The sequence below is a fragment of the Ochlerotatus camptorhynchus genome, unplaced genomic scaffold (genome assembly GCF_037179485.1).
Source record: "Ochlerotatus camptorhynchus isolate MF236.1 unplaced genomic scaffold, CSIRO-AGI_Acam_v1.1 ptg000105l, whole genome shotgun sequence".
Taxonomy (NCBI): domain Eukaryota; kingdom Metazoa; phylum Arthropoda; class Insecta; order Diptera; family Culicidae; genus Ochlerotatus; species Ochlerotatus camptorhynchus.
The window spans coordinates 2524190-2543243 of record NW_027040595.1 but is presented as its reverse complement, the minus strand read 5'-3'; the positions used below and the strand labels follow the sequence as shown (position 1 = coordinate 2543243).

Here is a 19054-nt window from a genome sequence, read left to right as displayed (position 1 = left end):
ACAATATTAGTATTTTTGGATTTGGGGTGACGTATGGGGACCGAAAAACCATGTCTGACGTCTCTCTGAAATTCAATATGGTGGCTTCCGGTAAGAGAAAAACTGGGAAATACTGTAAATTACCCACAATATTGGTATTTTTGGAATTTTGGTGACGTGTTGTACCGGAAATAGATGTCTGACGCCTCTTTGAAATTCAATATGGCGGCTTCCGGTTGGATAAAAACTTGTAAATTCTGTTAAATAAATCCTCAATGTGAGTATTTTTGGAATCCGGGTGACGTGTAGGGACCGGAAAACCATGTCTGATGTCTTTCTGACATCCAAAATGGCGGATTCCGGTTGGTGAACTATAAAACTAGGAAATTCTGTCAAATACCCCACTATATATGTATTTTTGGAGTTGGGTAGACGTGTGAGAACCGAAAATCGATGTCTGAGTCCGTTTTGAAATTCAAGATGGCAGCTTCCGGTTGGAGAAAACACTGAAAATTTTGTCAAATACTCTACAATATGGGTATTTTTGGAATCGGGGTGACGTGTAGAGTCCGTAAATCCATATCGGATGCCTTTTTGAAATCCAAATGGCAGTTTCCAGTTAGAGTAAAATATAAAAATACTGTCCCCAATATGATTATTTTTGGAATTCTGTTGATGTGTAGAGACCAGAAATTCATGTCTGAGGCTATGTTGAAATCCATGATGGTGGGTTCCGGTGGAAGAAAAACTTGGAAACACTGTCAAATACACCACAATATAGGTATTTTTGGAATCGAGGTGACGTGTAGAGCCCGAAAAGCAATGGCTGACGCCTTTTTGAAATCCAATTTGGTGGCTTCCAAATACAGAAAAATACGGATGGGTTTTCCGTCCTTACATGTCACTCGGATTCCAAAAATACCCATATTTACCCCTCAATTGGACAGAAATCCCAAGTTTTTTCTCGAACAGAAACCACCATATTGAATTCAAAATGTCTCTACACATCACCACAAGCAAAAATAGCCATATTGAGGGGTATTTGATAGTATTTTTTTAAATTATTCTGTAACTGGAATTTCAAAAAAGGCGTAAGACATCGATTTCCGGTCCCAATACGTCACCAAGATTCCTGAAATACTCATAAGGCAGTGTATTTAACAGAATATCCCAGTTTTTATTTAACCGGAAGCCGCCATCTTGGATATCAAAATGGCGCCGGGCTTGGATTTCCGGTCGATATACGGCAACCCGTTTCCAAAAATACCCATAGTAAGGGGTATTTGACAGATTTTCCAAGTTTTCTCCAACCGGAAGCCGCCATATTGAATTTCAAAACGGCCTCAGACATCGATGTCCGGTCTCTACACGTTACCAAGATTCCAAAAATACCCATATTGTGGCTAATTTGGCAGTATATCCCAGTTTTTCTCTAACTGGAAGTCGCCATATTGAATTTAAAAATGGCGTCAGACAAGGTTTTTGGTCCCTACACGTCACCACCATTCCAAAAATACCCATATTGAGGGTAATTTGGCAGAATTTCCCAGTTTTTCTCTAACCGCAAGCCGCCATATGTAGTTAAAATAGCGTCAGACATGGGTTTCCGGTCCCTACACGTCACCTTGATTCCAAAAATACCCATATTGTGGATAATTTTACAGTATTTACCAGTTTTTCTCCAACTGGAAGCCGCCATATTGAATTCAAAATGGTGTGCGACACGGGTTTCAAGTCTCTTTACGTTACCAAGATTCCAAAAATACCCATATTGTGGGTAATTTGGCAGTTTTTCCCAGTTTTTCTCTAACCGGAAGTCGCCATATTGAATTTCAAAAATGCCTCAGACATCGATTTACGGTCCTTACACGTCACCCCCACTCCAAAAATACCAATATTTTGGGATATTTGACAAAAATTTCGAGTTTTTCTCCAACCGGAAGCCATATAGAATTTGAAAAAGGCGTCAGACATAGGTTTCCGGTCCCTACACGTCATCAAGATTCCAAAAATTCCCACATTGAGATGTTTTTCACAGAATTCCCAAGGTTTTTCTCCACCCGGAAGCTGGAAAAAGGCGTCAGACATGGTTTTCCGGTCCCTACACGTCACCAAGATTTAAAAAAATATCCAATATCGTGAGTGATTTGGTAGTATTTCCCTAACCGGAAGCCGCCATCTTAAATTTCAAAACGGCCCCAGACATCGATGTCCGGTCCGTGCACGTCACCCCAATACCAAAAAAACCCATATTGTGGGGTATTTGATAATATTTTCAAAAATCTTCTTTATGAAATAAATCCCAAGTAATGGGTTTTTGTTACGTCTGGTTCGATTTACGAAGGTTCCAGTGTATTAATAATTAAAAAAAAAACACGATCGGAAAAAAATTTTTCGCTCGCAATCGAAAACAACAAACAGCTAAAACTGAAAGGGTCTAGCACAGACCGAACATGTTCAATTCATTTTAATGATATTTTTATGCATGATTTCGAACATGTGAACGCGGATTATGTTTAAGAAAAAATTAAAATACTTTAATCTACCTTGTTTGACATGGAATACGACTCGAAACGCATGTTTATAGTAAAAAATAAAAACCTGCGATTAAACTGATAAATGAACCTGCAAAAACTGTGTAGGCTCTTTTTGAAAAACAAAGCAAAGTGACATTTCGGCGAATGAACACCGAGTCACTTTGCAACTCACCTAAGAATGAACCTCTCACGTCACCCGAGTCGACTGTCGGAATAGAGTGAGAAGAGTCATGTGACTGCGAGTCACCGTGTCACCTCATACGCCACGCAGAATAACCCTGATGATGTAGATTTCTCTTTTGGAACTTTTTTCTTATGTTGGCATTTCCAAACCTGAAATCAAGGATGAATTTATTGTTTTCTATGGAGTTCAAGAATCAAGTTTACCACCACCAAGATGTTGAACTCGAACTGCCAGTGACCAGCCAGCCTGCCACTACATGCAGGAGGTACTTTAGCGGTACCGTGACGGAGTGGGTTTCATCGAAAAGGACATTATTCCCCCCAATTGCCCCCAATTCCAACCAATGGAGAAATATTGTAAACGAAAGTTAAGAAAACTGGGAAGGTGACTTGGGATAATGCAGATGTTGGATTAAACTGGTCGCTTAGATGATGGCTGAAATATCATAGAAAGTCGCAATATTATCAAAAACCCCATAAAAAAGCTTAATAAATGTCATTTCTTAGTTCGCGCTTCTTACTGGACCACACTTTAAATTTTGTGTCGTTGGAGAAGTCTTCAGAACTACCCAAGTGGCAACCCAAAGTGCATATCCTTTCAAGTGTTTTTATTACACATGGCTGGAGTAAATTCGATCACCCTCCTTCCTTTTTGTTTGTTTTCCTTTTATTTTAAACAGGTTTGGAGTTAAATTGAGCAGCTATGATTTTGCTTACTGAGTAGAATATTGTGGGATAATTCCCAAGCTCCTGCAAAACAACCCTGATCAAATTGTTTTTATTATTTTGCCTAACGACGTGTTTGAGGTATCATCCAAACCATTTGTGGAATAGTTCTATTAGTTGGGTTATCGTTCGTTTATGGTATTTTTTTATTAGGGAAAACAAATACCATGGTCGCATCGCCACATTCTACCCATCTCCTACCCAACTATCCAACTACGTAGCATCTATGAGGACTTCGATGAGTCGCTGACCTCCCGTTGAATAGATGATACAACAATAATATCCTTCCTACCTCCGTAACGGAGAAGATGGGCGTGACTGGCAATAGTAAATGTAATGCTCTTTCTGTTCTGAACTTTGATTGGAGAACTGTTAAAGTAGATACATGACAGTTGCCATAATGCAACGTACGAATTACTCCGTTTCAAACGCAACGCAACTGAACCACACGTTAAATTTTCGAAAATGACATGTAATCTTTCTTGTTGAAAAAACTCTTTAATATGCTCATGAAATTTAATGCAAAATTCGACAAATTTCTCATTTCATAATATTTTCTTAATAATTTCAAGCTAAAAACACCTGTTTACTATTCAAATAATTGACCCATAAAACGTTGAATACTTTGAAGATTGGCAGAACTGAACTGTGAAGTAAATCATAATCTTACGTAGACTGTTGAGATTGGAAAGAAATTAGCGAAAAAAAATAAATGAAAACCTCCCACTGTGATTTGATTTATGTACTTTTAAAATTGATTTATTTTTAATTTATTGATTTGCTCACGGATAGATTTCAATAAACAAAGGCAATTAACACAAAATTGATGATGCACATTTTTGAAGCGATGTAAACATGCATCTAAATTAATCTTATTCTGCTAGCTTGGGCCGTATCATTGAGATGGTTTATTACAACTAGAGCAACTACGAACAATCAGCCATCAGCTTGCCATAAAACCATTCAGTTCGATGATGGTCATTTTTTAGATTTATAGCTACCCTCCTCCTCCATAAAGTATTGTAAAGCTGCAGCGTCGTACATGTCCATAAATACGGCTGCACCAAAGTCATTCACACGCAAAAATGTACATTTTAAAGATGTTAATGTTATTTCGAAACCGGTTTCTATTACACGTTTGTACCTACAGCATGCAGTGCAGCGTAGTATGTGAGTATGCTTCTTCGGTGGTCTGCTACCTGTGGAGGGTATCAGCGGCAGGGGGTAACACGTGTTGCCAAAGCACACAACTACGCTTAACTTTTAGCGATATTTGCCGCTGATGGTAAACTTTGTACTACATACTTCTGAGCAGTCTTGTTTGCCGCAATCGACTTTGCTTTCGTTTGGCTGCCCACGCCTGCGGTGGGCGGTGTCATCGCATGGCTGATTCACTTTCATGGTGAATACCTAATTAGACATTTGTGCCTACAAGTGCACACAGTTAAATATGTTCAATCACTGCTTGGGAGTGTTGATAAGAGCCAATAATCATCCGCAGTGCATTTTTTTAATTTGATGTTAAAAATAAAATCAATTTGCAGAATCAAACCACGACAACAAACAGTCGAACTACAAACGGAAGCCGGGCATTTTCCATATTTGTCTACAAATGTTTTCCATATTTCCAAGCTTCCGATATCGATTTATGGGTTTGCTTTTCAATATGTTCCTTCCTCCGTAAAAAACGAGTTGGTTGGATCGCATGTAGATATTTCGATTGATTTTCTCCCTGTGATGGTGGAAAACTCTGCCAACATGCTAAAAGCGAACTGTTTTTTTCTTTTTCTTCAATTCTCCCCACGGGAGTACGCCATGTATTGCAAACGTCTAAAACAAAAGAGGCCCCATGATTATCACCTCTCTCTTTTCGGCATATTTCGTCTCTTTCTACCTTTTACATCATTTTCATGCTAACAAATTTTCATGATCCCGGACTCGTAAAGCCAGGCCTTTAATTTTCGGTGTTCGATTATTTTATTACCTCACGCCTGCCTTAATAAATTTCGCACCTGCTTTTTACGAACGATTTGCACGATTGTTTGCTTGCCAACTCGTGCAGTGTAATAAAGATGGAGCAATCGTGGGTCACGTAAAAACAATCAGTAATTGGACCAGGAGGTGATTTGAGCGACATTCGCAGCCTTGAACCTGCTTTGTAGAGGTAGCGATGGAGGTCAAATAGAATGTTTTGGAAAATATAGATTGGGAAGTCTTAAAAACCTAACAGCGATTAAACAAATAATAATCTGATGCGCAATTGCAATAAATCATTTTGTCAAGCTTCTGCATTCATGTTCCATCAGATATCACTGCTGTTGTTTGCGGTGACATTTATCGGAAACTACACAAAATCTGTTTCCGTTAATTGTTCACAGAGGACACTGCAGTGCAAAATATGTCTAGTACCTCTATACATGCATTTAGATTAATATTCGAAGGTTCCGATCCTTTTCAAACTTTCAGACAATACAACATAACCCATTAGTAAGCTTTTGGCATATTTATTTCATTCAACATCTATACCTTAACCGTACGCTCGCACCTTACGCTTAGCTCCACTCATTAGGTTCTGTACAACATCTGGCTGCAGCTTCCTTTGTACGGAAGCCCACTTTTTCTTCATGTCTTCCTTAGATTTGACCTCCTTAGGATGCTTCCGTAGTGCCTGCTTCATAATAACCCAGTATTTTTCGATGGGCCTTAATTCCGGTTCGTTGGGGGGGGGGGGGGGGGTTCATGTCCTTGGGTACGAAAGTAACCCCGTTGGCTTCGTACCACTCCAGGACAACATTTGAATAGTGGCACGAAGCTAGATCCGGCCAGTAGATCGTAGGGCCCTCGTGTTGCTTCAACAGAGGAAGCAGACGCTTCTGTAGACAATCCATGAGGTAGATCTCCTCGTTTACAGTCCCGGTAGTCACGCTGGTTACGCCCAGCCGGGACGCTGAATGATGACGAAGGAAGCATATTGAGGATGTTTGCTGGAAGTTTGAAAGGTATTTTGAAATTCTCAAAATGGTGGAGCAGCACCCTGTCAGCTGTGCGATTACACCCAACCGGGGAATGTAAGATTCGCTTACAATTATGTGTGATTCATCATCAGAGGATGTTAGTGGAAACCGCATGAACCTAAGATGCAATGTAACTAGCTGCGGTCCAATGCAAGAAAATTGGAGACCGAAAAATGTAGAGTGTATTAGTGAGGTAACTTAGTTATGTCGAAAAAAATAGGAAACAGACTGCCGAATGGACTCGAACCACGAACGTTGCGATTATTAACCTCAATCTACCTGTGCACCAATTCTTAAAACATAAACAATTATCAAAATATTGCTTGCAATGGATAGATATCGAGTAAGCTAGAAGATTAAGTTATTTTTCAACCGATTCGAGTATGAATTTGGCATTATATTTGGTTATGAAAGTTGGTGCACAGGTAAACAGTGAGGTTACGGGTCGCCACTGCATTTAAATGGACAAAAACTGGACTCGCATTCTGCAGTTTCACATCGACCGAAGCAGAACTCTGAACGAGTTCATAGCGTTGCTGTTTTTGCTTGTTTGCTGATTTGAATAACAGCCTTCCACAATATTTAACACGACCACTATTTCGTAATTCATAACATTTGAACAGTCGTTCCCAAATCATTTAATGTTTCCAGCCTTCAATTTTCCAAATGACTAATCTCCGTCACGTTTACGACGAGATGCATCTCTTATAATTTCTCGTAAGTACATGATGTTAGCCTACTGGCCAAGATGTAATAATAGATTAGACTGTATTTTTTTTGCGTTACATGATCAGTGATGATCACCCAGTCCCTGTAGGTAAGTCCGCGATACGCACAAGGTAAACATTCCCAAGCCAAAAAAAAAAGCTAAACCACATTTATGTTGAGAGCCAGGGTTTTTCATCCCGCCTCCATTGCCAACAGTCTGCAGCACGACAACGAACGGCCGGTGGGTCGGTGGCCGGTGCGGTATGATTGAAAGTCAGTTTTTATCTCCGGCATCATTAACGCAGCAATGGACCGAACAAAAATAAACCCTCTTTGCCTCTTTGATCGTCACGTCGTTGTCTCACCGCCCAATCGTTCGATTGATTCGGGCAAGATTGATGAAAGATGAGAGATGAGAGCTGAGAGATGGAAGTACTGGTGTCAACATGCTATGCTCTGATGCATGGGGCGATCGATGGAACGCTTGAAAGGTGCTAATTTTACTGCAACCGCAACGGCTTGGTTGCCTGCCTACCTTGTATAGTAGCTGTCTGTCGGTAGTCCTAAGGTGATGAATATGATGATTTGAAAATTAGACTCAGGCTAAATCGCCTGGGCGTCGTGACCCACAGTCAGCGGTCGAGGTTTTAAAAGTTGGTTGTGAGATGATTGTGTTTGAGAGAAGACTGTTATGCAACTTGGTACTTTAACGGGCGCTGCGACCTGCCGAGATAATGAGCAATTGTCGCACGGCTTTAGTCAGTCGGAACGTTGAGACTGCTCGACAGGTATGACCCAGATTTGTAGCTTTTGAAAGTCACGGCTTTGTTCTTGTGAGGTTTCATTTCTAAAGTTTTGCAGGTTGTCAGTAACATGTTTGACTTTGGAAAACAATTCCAAAGCAAAGTTCTATAAAACAGTAATTAAATCACTCTGTTTGCAATTTCCTTACATTTCACTCTTGTTACGTACCTTTTTTTCTGTTTGAGTGACTTCAATTAAATTGCAATTCCATGCTGCCTTCCGAGTCTCCATTTGCTCTGTGCTTTTCTATCGGATATACATCTATACATACGACATAGTAATAACGAGTTATACCGACGACACATGTTGATTCAAGTGCTTCCCTCTCGTGTCTCACTTCATTTCCGCGATGGAAGTATGCTGTTGGCAGTCAAGGAAACTATGGCACGTTATGGTGCTCAGAGTTTATTAACGATCTTGTAGAGTGTATTCGAAGCATGTCATCTCTTGTTGGTATGTGAAATTTGATGCTATGGTGGAATGGTACGAAGTAGTTGGTTAGTGATAAGATTTCAAGAGTTATTCAATAGGCAACTTGTTTAACTGTACAATGGAATCTCAAACTAATAATTTATTGAACCATTTTTTTCCTCTGTTCGGGACCTAACACTACTGCGACCAGTAAATTGATCTATTGTAGTATATCCCGTGTCCTTAGTTTAGTGCATGTCGTATTACCAACAATCAATACGAAACTAACGATTTTAAATTGGCTCACTACTTGACTAGCCTATTGGTCCCAAGCAAATCGATTAACGTATCCCATTCTAGTATAAATTCCAGTACTACACTATGTTTGTTTTGATTCGCTATGATAGTTTGACAGATAAAATGAGGGGTGATTTGATTTTCCTATGTTTCGAGGGGTGAATCGATTAGCTTGGGACCGAAGATAGTACCAGAGCTGAGCCAAAAAGTTGAGCACGTTTTTTCTGGACCTACTAGTCTTAGAGTTACCTCTATGGTATTACTCCATCACTATTGAGAAATCATGAAGTATTCGATTTTGTTACAGTTGCCACTCATGCATTTATCGCAAGGATCCGACTCTAATTGAAAAGTCCCGCTATTTATACCCTTCGGAGTGTTGAAACACCCTCCAAAGGCGCGCCCCTTTGTCAGTCAAAATTGGATTCATTAGCAACAAAATTAAGGCATGACACCGATAATGACCATGCATCAGAACCCTAGTCTTAACCACTTCAATCTAGGGAACAACAAATAGAAGATTAGGAATCACATAGATGAAGACAAACTAAGTCATTTTTTTCCTTGTTTCAAGATCATCCTTGGTAGACAAAGTCGAGTCTTGTCACTATCAACAAGGCATAAAAAGTAACAAGGACTAAGATGTGGTCCTTGGATTACTGAAAATTGGATTGTTGAACTTAAAGCTTAAACCATTTATAACTGTAACAAACATTTTTGACTACTGTAATTGTTGAGTCCCTAAAGAAGGTCCCAAACGAACCGAAACATTGGACAAAAAATAAAATGGCAGTATTTTGATTTTGTCGACACTGAAAAGCCATTTACAACACTATATTTCATACAACAAAAGTAATGGCAGTTCTTGCAATAGACTGCAACAGCGTACAAGCAAGTTTCTCCAGATGATTTTCTAGAGGTAATGCATTTGGGGAAACAAACTGTGTTCGATAAATAAGCTTACATAAAAATTACAAAAATTACATTACAGAATTTTTTCATGTCGAGATAAATTTCAAATGTCGGCAACCACTGAACCGAATTGGATGCAACAACCGCCAAATTAAAGGTTTCGTAGAACTCTATTAAATATTTCTGGAATAGGTTTACTGGTTCCGAAAATATGGCCGGAAAATGGTCCAGTTTTTTTGGGACATGAGAAAAAATCCCCATGTTTATTATTAATTTATTTGATAAGGCTCAACCGAATTAACTTTACAGAGCCGAGGATTCTTGGTCACTATACAATACATCTTAAAACTATAGTCAAAAGGTACAACACAATAAACACTTTATCTTCCGCTATCCAAAAAGCCTCCTCGATCAGAACTGGAGCCGCTTCTAGTAGTTTCATTGTATGGCAAATTGTTGTACGCCAACGAGGGTCAGAGCGCGTCCATTGCAGCAATGGACGCAAAACGTGGTCAGCACTCACACACTCATCACGAAACGGTTGATTTCCAAAGTCGACGAAGCATCGACCGAAAGAACTGCTGATGAATATATATGATGATAAATCCCCATGTTTGATGCTATTCAAACTGGAGTAAAATTTACGAACAATATCGTCATGACTTTGAAATGCAGTACTGGATTTTAAATTATTAAATATTTTGAATTGGAAGCTCGGCCTCTTAAAGGTAATGAAGACGAGTTATTTAACTTTATGAGAGTTCATAACGTGCATATCGCCGATAAAATTATAACGTTCTAAAATGCACATTATTTCATTTATTGAAATGATCGTCTTGATGGAGCCGGTGGTGGGATTGCCATCATTTTTTTTAAACTAGTTCGTTTATTTGGAAGGATCAATCGCGTTAGCTTTACGGAGCCGATAGTTAATTGTTTTTTGTTTGTAACAAAATTCACTTAATTCTATGTCTAGTAGGAGTTGGGCCGAATACTCGCGGCTTACTCGAGGTTAGAGAGGTACATTGTCGAAGGATAGGATCAGGGGAGGAGCTTGGGGGTAAGGTTTCGTTGTCTCATCAGAGCGTTGTCACCAGTATTAACGGTAGTGCGGTTCTAGGAATTGCCATCATTGTTCATAGACGTATCATCGTTTGAAACCAAAGTTTTTAAAACTGTCAAATCAAAATTTGGACAACTTTCGTTTATAGCTGCCTATTTGCCATTCCAATGCGTAGGCAGACAGAGATTTTCTCAATGGTGACCTGCAGAAACTTACCCGTCATAGGTCTAAATTCTTCATTATTGGCGATTTTAATGCAAAACAACGCTCATGGCGCTCATGGCTCAAAGCAATTCCAATGGCAATATATTATTTGATGATTGTTCTGCAGGTGAATCCGTTTAAAAATGTTCAAAATGACATCGTGAAATCACTCAAAAAAAATAACAATCACTTCTGAAAGTAATGAATCACTTCAGAAAGGTTTGGATTCACTTCGGAAAGTAGTGAATCACTTTGGAAAATTCTGAATCACTTTATTCTGGACTCTGAAAATGAATGTATCTTACTCCCAGTCGTTGGGGATAATGAAACATTTCAGTTCATTTTTAACAAAACTGCTAATTTAGGACTGAACCAAATTAATCACATCAAAAACCAACAAAATTGCTATTTGGACTTTATACTAACAAATATTTATGAAGATTTCTGTGTGACCGAATCTTCAAATCCACCTCGGAAAAATGAAGCGTTTCACACAGCAATTGAATATTCTTTATTTGTGCATGAAAACCAAAGACCCAACGACTGCAAAGAAGTCTTTGAATACAAATTAGCAGACTACGAAAAAATAAATTTTAATTTTAAGGAATGTAGGAAATGTCGAAATTGGTATAGACGTGTTCTACAAAATTTTAACAGAAATAATTTCGGAAGAAATTCCCTTGAAGAAAAAAAAAAGACGCAACAGAAACACACAAAATCCAGTCTGGTTAAACAGACAAATAAAAAAAACTTGAAAAATCGAAAGCAAAAAGCACATAAAATTTACAATAAACACAATAGTAGTAATAATTTATTAATTTATTTGGATACATGCGATCAACTGAATTTAGCTATCAGTACTGCATTTGAAGAATATAATGCAAAAACAGAACATGAAATAAAGTCCTGTCCAAAGAACTTCTTTAATTACTTAAAAACCAAATTAAAATCTGACAATTTTCCTTCAATAATGCAACTCGACGAAAATGTCGGTGATAGCTCGGAAAAAAACTGCAATCTATTTGCAAAATTTTTTCAAGAAATCTATACGACATTTTTTGAAGAAGATCGCGATTATTTTGCATTTTTTCCAGAATTTTCAAAGGACATTGGCCTCAATTAACTTCAAGTGCAGGATTTTTTCTCAAAAGGTCCTGGACCTGACGGAATTCCTCCAGTATTTATTAAATGTCTAGCAATGGAACTGACTGCTCCATTGTTTTGGCTTTTTAATATGTCGCTGGAATTCGGAAGCTTCCCAAAAATATGGAAAAACTAATTTTTCGTATCTATTCTGAAATCTAGCCGGAAAGCTGACGTACGTAATTATCGTGGAATAGCCATTATCTCTTGCATTCCTAAACTTTTCGAGGCAATTGGCAGCGAAAAATTATTTCTCCAAATCAAAAATAGACTTACTGACATGCAGCACGGTTTTTTCAAGGATTGCTCGACCTCGACAAATTTACTTGAATTTAAAGACTATTCATCGAATGCAATGGATAATGGAAATCACGTAGAAGCTCTCTATATAGACTTTAGCAAGGCATTTGACCGCATAGACGTACCAATGCTACTTTTTAAATTGCAAAAATTGGAATTTAGTCAGGGCTCCTAAAATGGCTTTAATCATATTTAACTAACCGCCAACAAATAATTAAATTCAACGGAAGGAAATCCAGTCCAATTCAGGTCACTTCAAGCGTCCCCCAAGGCTCTCATTTGGAACCTCTTCGTAAACGACATTTCTTTCATTCTCAAAAAACTTAAATTGCTTATTATGCCGATGACATGAAGCTCTTTTTGGAAATAAGAAATGAAGAAGACATCAATATATTCCGGAATGAAATACACATATTCTACATATGGTGCAAAAAAAGTCTATTAGAAATAAATGAAAAAAAAAATGCAACTTAATATCATCTAGCAGGAAAAGAACAACTTCAAATATTTCAATTGCACTAGGAAATCAAAATGTAGAAAAATATGAAAGAGTTTGGGATTTAGGAATTATCTTAGACTTTCAACTAACTTTCATAGACCATTACAACACAATTATTCACAGTGCAAATAACATGCTAGGCTTTATCATGCGCTTTTTCTATAACTTTCAGGACCCTTACACAATTAAAACACTATATATTGCCTATTTGAGGTCAATACTGGAATATTGCAGCATTGTATGGTCTCCTTTTTCAATCACGCACGAAGAAAGATTAGAATCCATACAAAAACAATTTCTATTATACGCTCTTCGTAAATTAGGTTGGACATCATCATATGAATGCTTATAAACAGTCTTGTAAGCGGTCACGGTAGTCGACACATTTTCTGTGATAATTGACTGCCTTTGCCTCCGACACTTGCAAAGCAAGCTATCATAGTACAGTACCAAACTAAAATGTCGTATGACAGGCTCTGTCATACGACACTGTCGCCGAAGACCGAATTCTGAAAATAGCAAGCAATGATGTCCTAGTAATAATATTTCTGATAAGAAATGGTTTGATTTACACCAAATTGAGGAATTACAACGAAATCACACATGTCATATGATAGCTATTTTGATAATTTTCTTTTAGCTCGAATGTTATTCTACCGCTCGTGTTGTGTGAGAGAGACGACGGTAGAGCATGAGTGTTCGAATACAAACAGACTGTCGCGCACGACAACGAAGCGAGTGTAGTAAAAAACGTCAACTGTTTCAACCCCTGCTTATAAACATACAAACACTACACTGAAAATAAAATTTCGTTTGTACAACGAATTTATTCGTTGTTTTCTGCAACGAAATGGATTTGTACATTGTATGAAGCTAGTTTCGTTAGAACTGCCACACTCGCTATCGCTACACCCAACCAGCGGGCCCACAAGTGTTGGTTGTGGAAACAAGTGTTGGTTGTGGTATGTGTTAGTGAGGATGGGTAAAAATAACATCATCATTGGAAGGAATAAACATGACAAAAAAATAAAAGTCAGGCTTCAGACCGGACTCGACTCATGACCCTTGCGATTGTCAGGTCTGTGCTTTATCCATCGCTCTATCTGTGCTACGAGAAATGGTATAGCTAAATGCAAATAAGAAGCACTCATAGAACGGTAATTCGATTTCGCTTGCTTTTTCTGCTGCTTGCATGTATTTTTTTCTCCAACATAAAACCACCGCGACCAGGAATTTGATTTATTGTGGTAGCTTGCATGTAATATCCCATCTCCAACACACAATCAGCATTTTAGGAGACAATAAGCGCAGTTGTTGGTTTTTGATTGTACGAAGATGTATTTTTTTTTTTTTTTATTATAGTCACACACCAAGAGTGTTAGGATCATTCGTGACTTGTCCGGGGGTGAGATTTGAACTCGTGACTTTGGCGTGAGAGGTATGGATGTTAACCACTACGCCGGGGTCGCCCCCACGAAGATGTATTTGTGTATTATACGAAAAAGGCGTAATATTGACATCGCGCCAGATGACAGGAAAAATGAATGTTTCGTACCATTTATGAAAGATGTGTTGTATGTACGATATTCATTTTTACGAAACGGTTTTCATAAAAATAACGAAAATACATTTTCAGTGTAAAAGAGCGTCGTGAATATGCAATGGTTTTATTTGTAAACGATATCGTTTCGCAGCGCATTGACTCCACAGAACTATTATCAAAATTAAATTTCCATGCACCTACCCGACAACTCCAAAATCGAAATTTATTTGCCATAAAACGTCATCGCACAAATTATGCAAAATATGGGCCATTAAACCGCATGAGGGCCTCCTACAATCAATACTGCGAAACCATTGACTTTACAATGTCTCGGCATAAACTAAAACAATATTTTTACTCCATAAGGCATTATAACTCATAAAAAATAGGAAAGCTGACACTGCTTAATTTTTATTAAAGACAAAATTATACTATTAACCTCTTTTCCAAAGTTGACGAAATAAATAAATAAATAAATTTAAGAATACAAAACTTTATTCGAATATGTACTAGTTTACGTTGGATGACGAAATAAATAAATAAATTAATTAATAAATAAATAAATAAATAAATGAATAAATAAGCAAATAAATAAATAAAAAAGATAAAAAAAATAAATTATTAAATAAATAAATAAATAAACTAGAAGATTAAGTGTACTTTAAACCGATTCGAATATGAACATGACATTAAATCTGGTTTTGAAAGTATGTGCATAGGCAAAAAGTGAGGCTATGCGACGCCACAGACTTTTAAGAAGACACGGAAAAGCTTAGTTTCGGAGTTATTATTTTTGTACCGCTGGATTGCACTTCTGGCCCATAGTGCAGTGTTTAAAACAAAGTTTAACCTTTGCTTTTGGCCTCGTTGCTACAAAAAAAGCTTATCCGTGTTCACGTAAAGTTGAAGACCATATATACACGCATTTAAATGTGGACAAAATCTTCTTCAAATCCATAGTGGCATTCGAATAAGTATAACTTCAAGTTCAGCAGTCCCAGACCAAATAGCTAAGAAATGATCTTATTTTAAATTTTACCTCTCAGAAATCCATGAAACTTTGCATAATTGTTCGCTAGGGGCAATGTACCAAGTTTGCACTGAAGATCGGCCATTTCGACTCATTCCAATAGTTCAAAATGGCGTATTTTATATTTGCCAATAAATCATGGCACGAAAACGACTCATCTTAGTGAAATGACGTCAGAGACAAAGTTGTAGGAAACTGTATGGCATTTGCAAAAAAAAAACCCCGGCGTGAGCCACAACGGCCGAATTTCAGTACAAACTTGGTTTCTTGGTGAACAGAAGTGTCATGAAATTCGGAGAGTGAAAAAAAAAATCGATTCGTCGGTTAGTGTGGAACTGCTCTGCTTCCCAGTAATCTCTGTCCTAAAACCAATTTAATTGAATAATTAATCTTTGTTTTATCTCCTTCACTCCCCTACCCACAGATATCGAGCGTCACATCCATGTCCTTCCTGTCGGATGAAAACCTGACATTCCACCGCTTTTCCGATGGCACAATTTCGTTCACGACGGAACGGAAAAAGTCCGCAGAGGGTGTCCTTGGCAATGGGCTCGGCAAACCGGGCCAAACTCTAACCATCGACCGAGCGACCCACCGAAAGCAACCCTATAATCCCACATCGTCGACTCCGATCTGGACCACCCATACGGCATTCAACAACTATACCAGTAACACCATTTCCAACAGCAATCACAGCGGTAGCAGTATTACCGATAACAACGCCACTACGACCACGGCTGGAATTCCCACGGCCAGTGATCTGCGGTATCTGTCCTCACCGACCAATGCCAACAATGTCAGTGTAATGCACAATGGGTCCACCGTGAAGCTCCTGTCGACCAAAGTCACCTCCCAGACCAACGTAGCCGCTGAGAGCGATGATCAGTCAAACAAACAGGTGAGTCATAAACGTTACTTTTATTATCGTCGACGCCGTCGCCGTCGATGTCGTTTTCCGCAATCGACGTGATAATGTGAATTTAATTTGCACAAAAGCCACCGTTCAACACTTTCTTTCGCTGCTTTTGCTGCCAGGTACGGGTTTGTTTGTGTCTCTTTCTGCGAGCTGTTACGTCAAATATGACCTGGATAGTGATTATGATAATGTGTATGATGATGAAGATGCAAGAAAACGAGATGAAACGACAATAATTGTAATTGTTTTCCCGTGGTATAAAGCGGGAGCCCTACTTTTTGCGCTTCCTTGCTCAAGTTTTTTCTCCACTTATGATGATTAAATTGGTCACTTCATTGCTTCATACGACGGTTAATAGTACATGGATGTTTCATAATGAAAAGAGATTTAAGTTTTATGGATTTTATTTCTTTTCACCAACTGATATTTGCGGTTGTTTGTTTTGATTAATGATTGAGTTCATTCTACTCATATAAATATTATACTGATTTAAAATTACTCCCATTCGCAACAGGTTGCAAATTACTCCCACGTCATACCAAACAACTAACTCATAGCATCAGAATCCAACAAGCAGCTTCCGACTAATCACTCTCCCAGAGCAACAACCTCCATACAGCACACGCATCCACACAAACACAGGGTCGAGCTTTTGATTTGATTAGTATTTCCCGGAAGCACACGACCAGCTTCCACTACGAAAGTCAATCGTCATGGTTGCCATGTTCGTCGAATGTTCTGCACTTCCAAAAATAAGCAACGGGAATAATCGGTGTGTACAACGTTGGGGAGAACAGGCCAAAATGCACCCATGGGATAAAATGCCCGAAAACTTTTCCTCAGATGCTTTTCTCGAGTAACGAATTGTGTTTATTATCCGTGGAGTGCGATAGAGAGTCGCTCACCTCGTTATTATCATCTGAAGGTTTCTCAAATATTGCCGATTACAGTGGAACGTCATAATAACTACTCGAAAAAAAAAAAATGCACCAGACAAAAGTGTTCGCCAAAAAATTATTTCAAGTCGGATTTCCTTGAAACTTTCAGGGAATGAACTAATACATATGGATTATGTTTCGGCATAATTACTTTATTCAATTTCCTTTCCATCGCTGAAAGCCCGCACCTTTCCCTTAAGACCCCTCATTACATTTTGTGCAATGGTGGAGCCAACCTTTTTGGTCATTTTCATCCATTTTTTCTTCAACTTCAGCTCGTTCTTAAACACCTTGGACGATTTTCGAACTTTGGCCTTCATTATGGCCCAAAATCTTTCCACCGGACGAATCTCTGGTGAATTTCGGGGGTTTCCGATTTTTGGTACAAAAACAACGTTATTGTCTCTGTACCAATCCAACGTCGATCGCGCGTAATGGCATGATACCAGGTCCGGCCAAAATAATGTCTCGTCTCCGTGGGACCGCAGGAAGGGCAACAGACGCTTCAGGAGGCACTCGGTGCGGTAAATTTCGCTATTGATGGTACCCATTGTGATGTACGGTTTACTTAGTTTAGCGCATTGGCATATGGCCAAAGTAAACTAATATATTATTTTTTGGCGAATTTGTCCACTTTCTTCTTCCTTATGTCTTCCGGAACATCAAACCGTGATTTGGCAACGTAGAACGGTATCTGCTTTGCGTCTGCCTTGATGTAGGTTTCGTCGTCGATAACCACACTCATCGGTTTCTTTAACCACTCTCGATACAGCTTCCTTGCACAGGATTTGGCCGCCGTATTTTGTTGATCACGCCGGTTCGGTGCCTTCCGGACCTTGAATACACGAAGCCCAGCTCGTTTCATGGTTTGCTGAACGAACCAGGCGAATCACTTTGCCTTCAGAGCCGCGTCGCGAATCGAAAGGTTCGGATTACGCTTGAAATAATCCAACACCTTTCGGGCCTTCACAAGGTCAGCTGCCTTCGACTTTCTTCCACTTCCAGCCCGCCGCTCGGTCGTCTGGGACTCCTTAAACGATTTTACCACCCGAGACACAGTTGTCTTCCGATCCATCTCATGGTCGCAGTCGGATTTTCCATGACGGCGCGCAAAAATCTCCGGCGATTTTCTTCTTGTTTCGATGACATCTCAATAACCATTGAGCCGATTGTTATGCAATTTTGCACATGTAAACAATTCACTCCAAACTAGTTATACCCAGATTTTCATCAATTTTTACCCACGGATAAAAAAGTTACACACGGATAAAAATGGTGCATTTTTTTCGAGTACAAGCCTTACATGAATTGTGAAAGCTTCTGTTGGAGAACGCCTCAAGATCTTGCAACCAGTTCTGCGATCTGCAGTGATCACGACATTTTGGAATATTCAAATTCATCGCATTTTACCAGCTTGTGGTTTAATGATCTAACAAAGAAAACTCAACAAATACCATGGTGAGAACCTTTCATTTAAATGATTGCAATTATTTGATTCAAATTCTTTCTAAAAATTCGGCATCACTGCATATGAACACAACAGTTTTCGTGGAACTTTTTAAAAGGTCCTAATGTAAACAAATCGAGTTAATCGATACAAACTTTGGCTATTCTATCATTGTATGTGATACAAAAAACACCCATCTAAACTTAATTTTATTTATTTAAGATAATCATAGGTTAAAAATAGTCCAATGTACAGGTTGGAATGACGGGTGCTCATTTTCTAAAGTTTTCCCATGCCCCGGGAAAACCAATCTAAGGTTATAAGTAAGGGTACCTGTAATTTCCCCGATGTTATGTACTCTCATCTCTCGATTATCTAAACAGAACACTTTAGTTTCACG

General features: G+C 38.7%; 1 protein-coding gene across 4 annotated transcripts in view; it reads left to right on the top strand.

The window, feature by feature from the left end:
* LOC135699301 (sodium- and chloride-dependent neutral and basic amino acid transporter B(0+)-like) overlaps positions 1 to 19054 on the top strand; it is a 377984-nt gene that overhangs the window by 141751 nt on the left and 217179 nt on the right. For all 4 annotated transcript variants that reach the window (XM_065219538.1, XM_065219540.1, XM_065219539.1 and 1 more), the window contains one exon: positions 15778 to 16251. In XM_065219538.1, coding sequence (XP_065075610.1) covers positions 15778 to 16251 — 474 coding nt within the window. The remainder of the gene's footprint in view (positions 1 to 15777; positions 16252 to 19054) is intronic.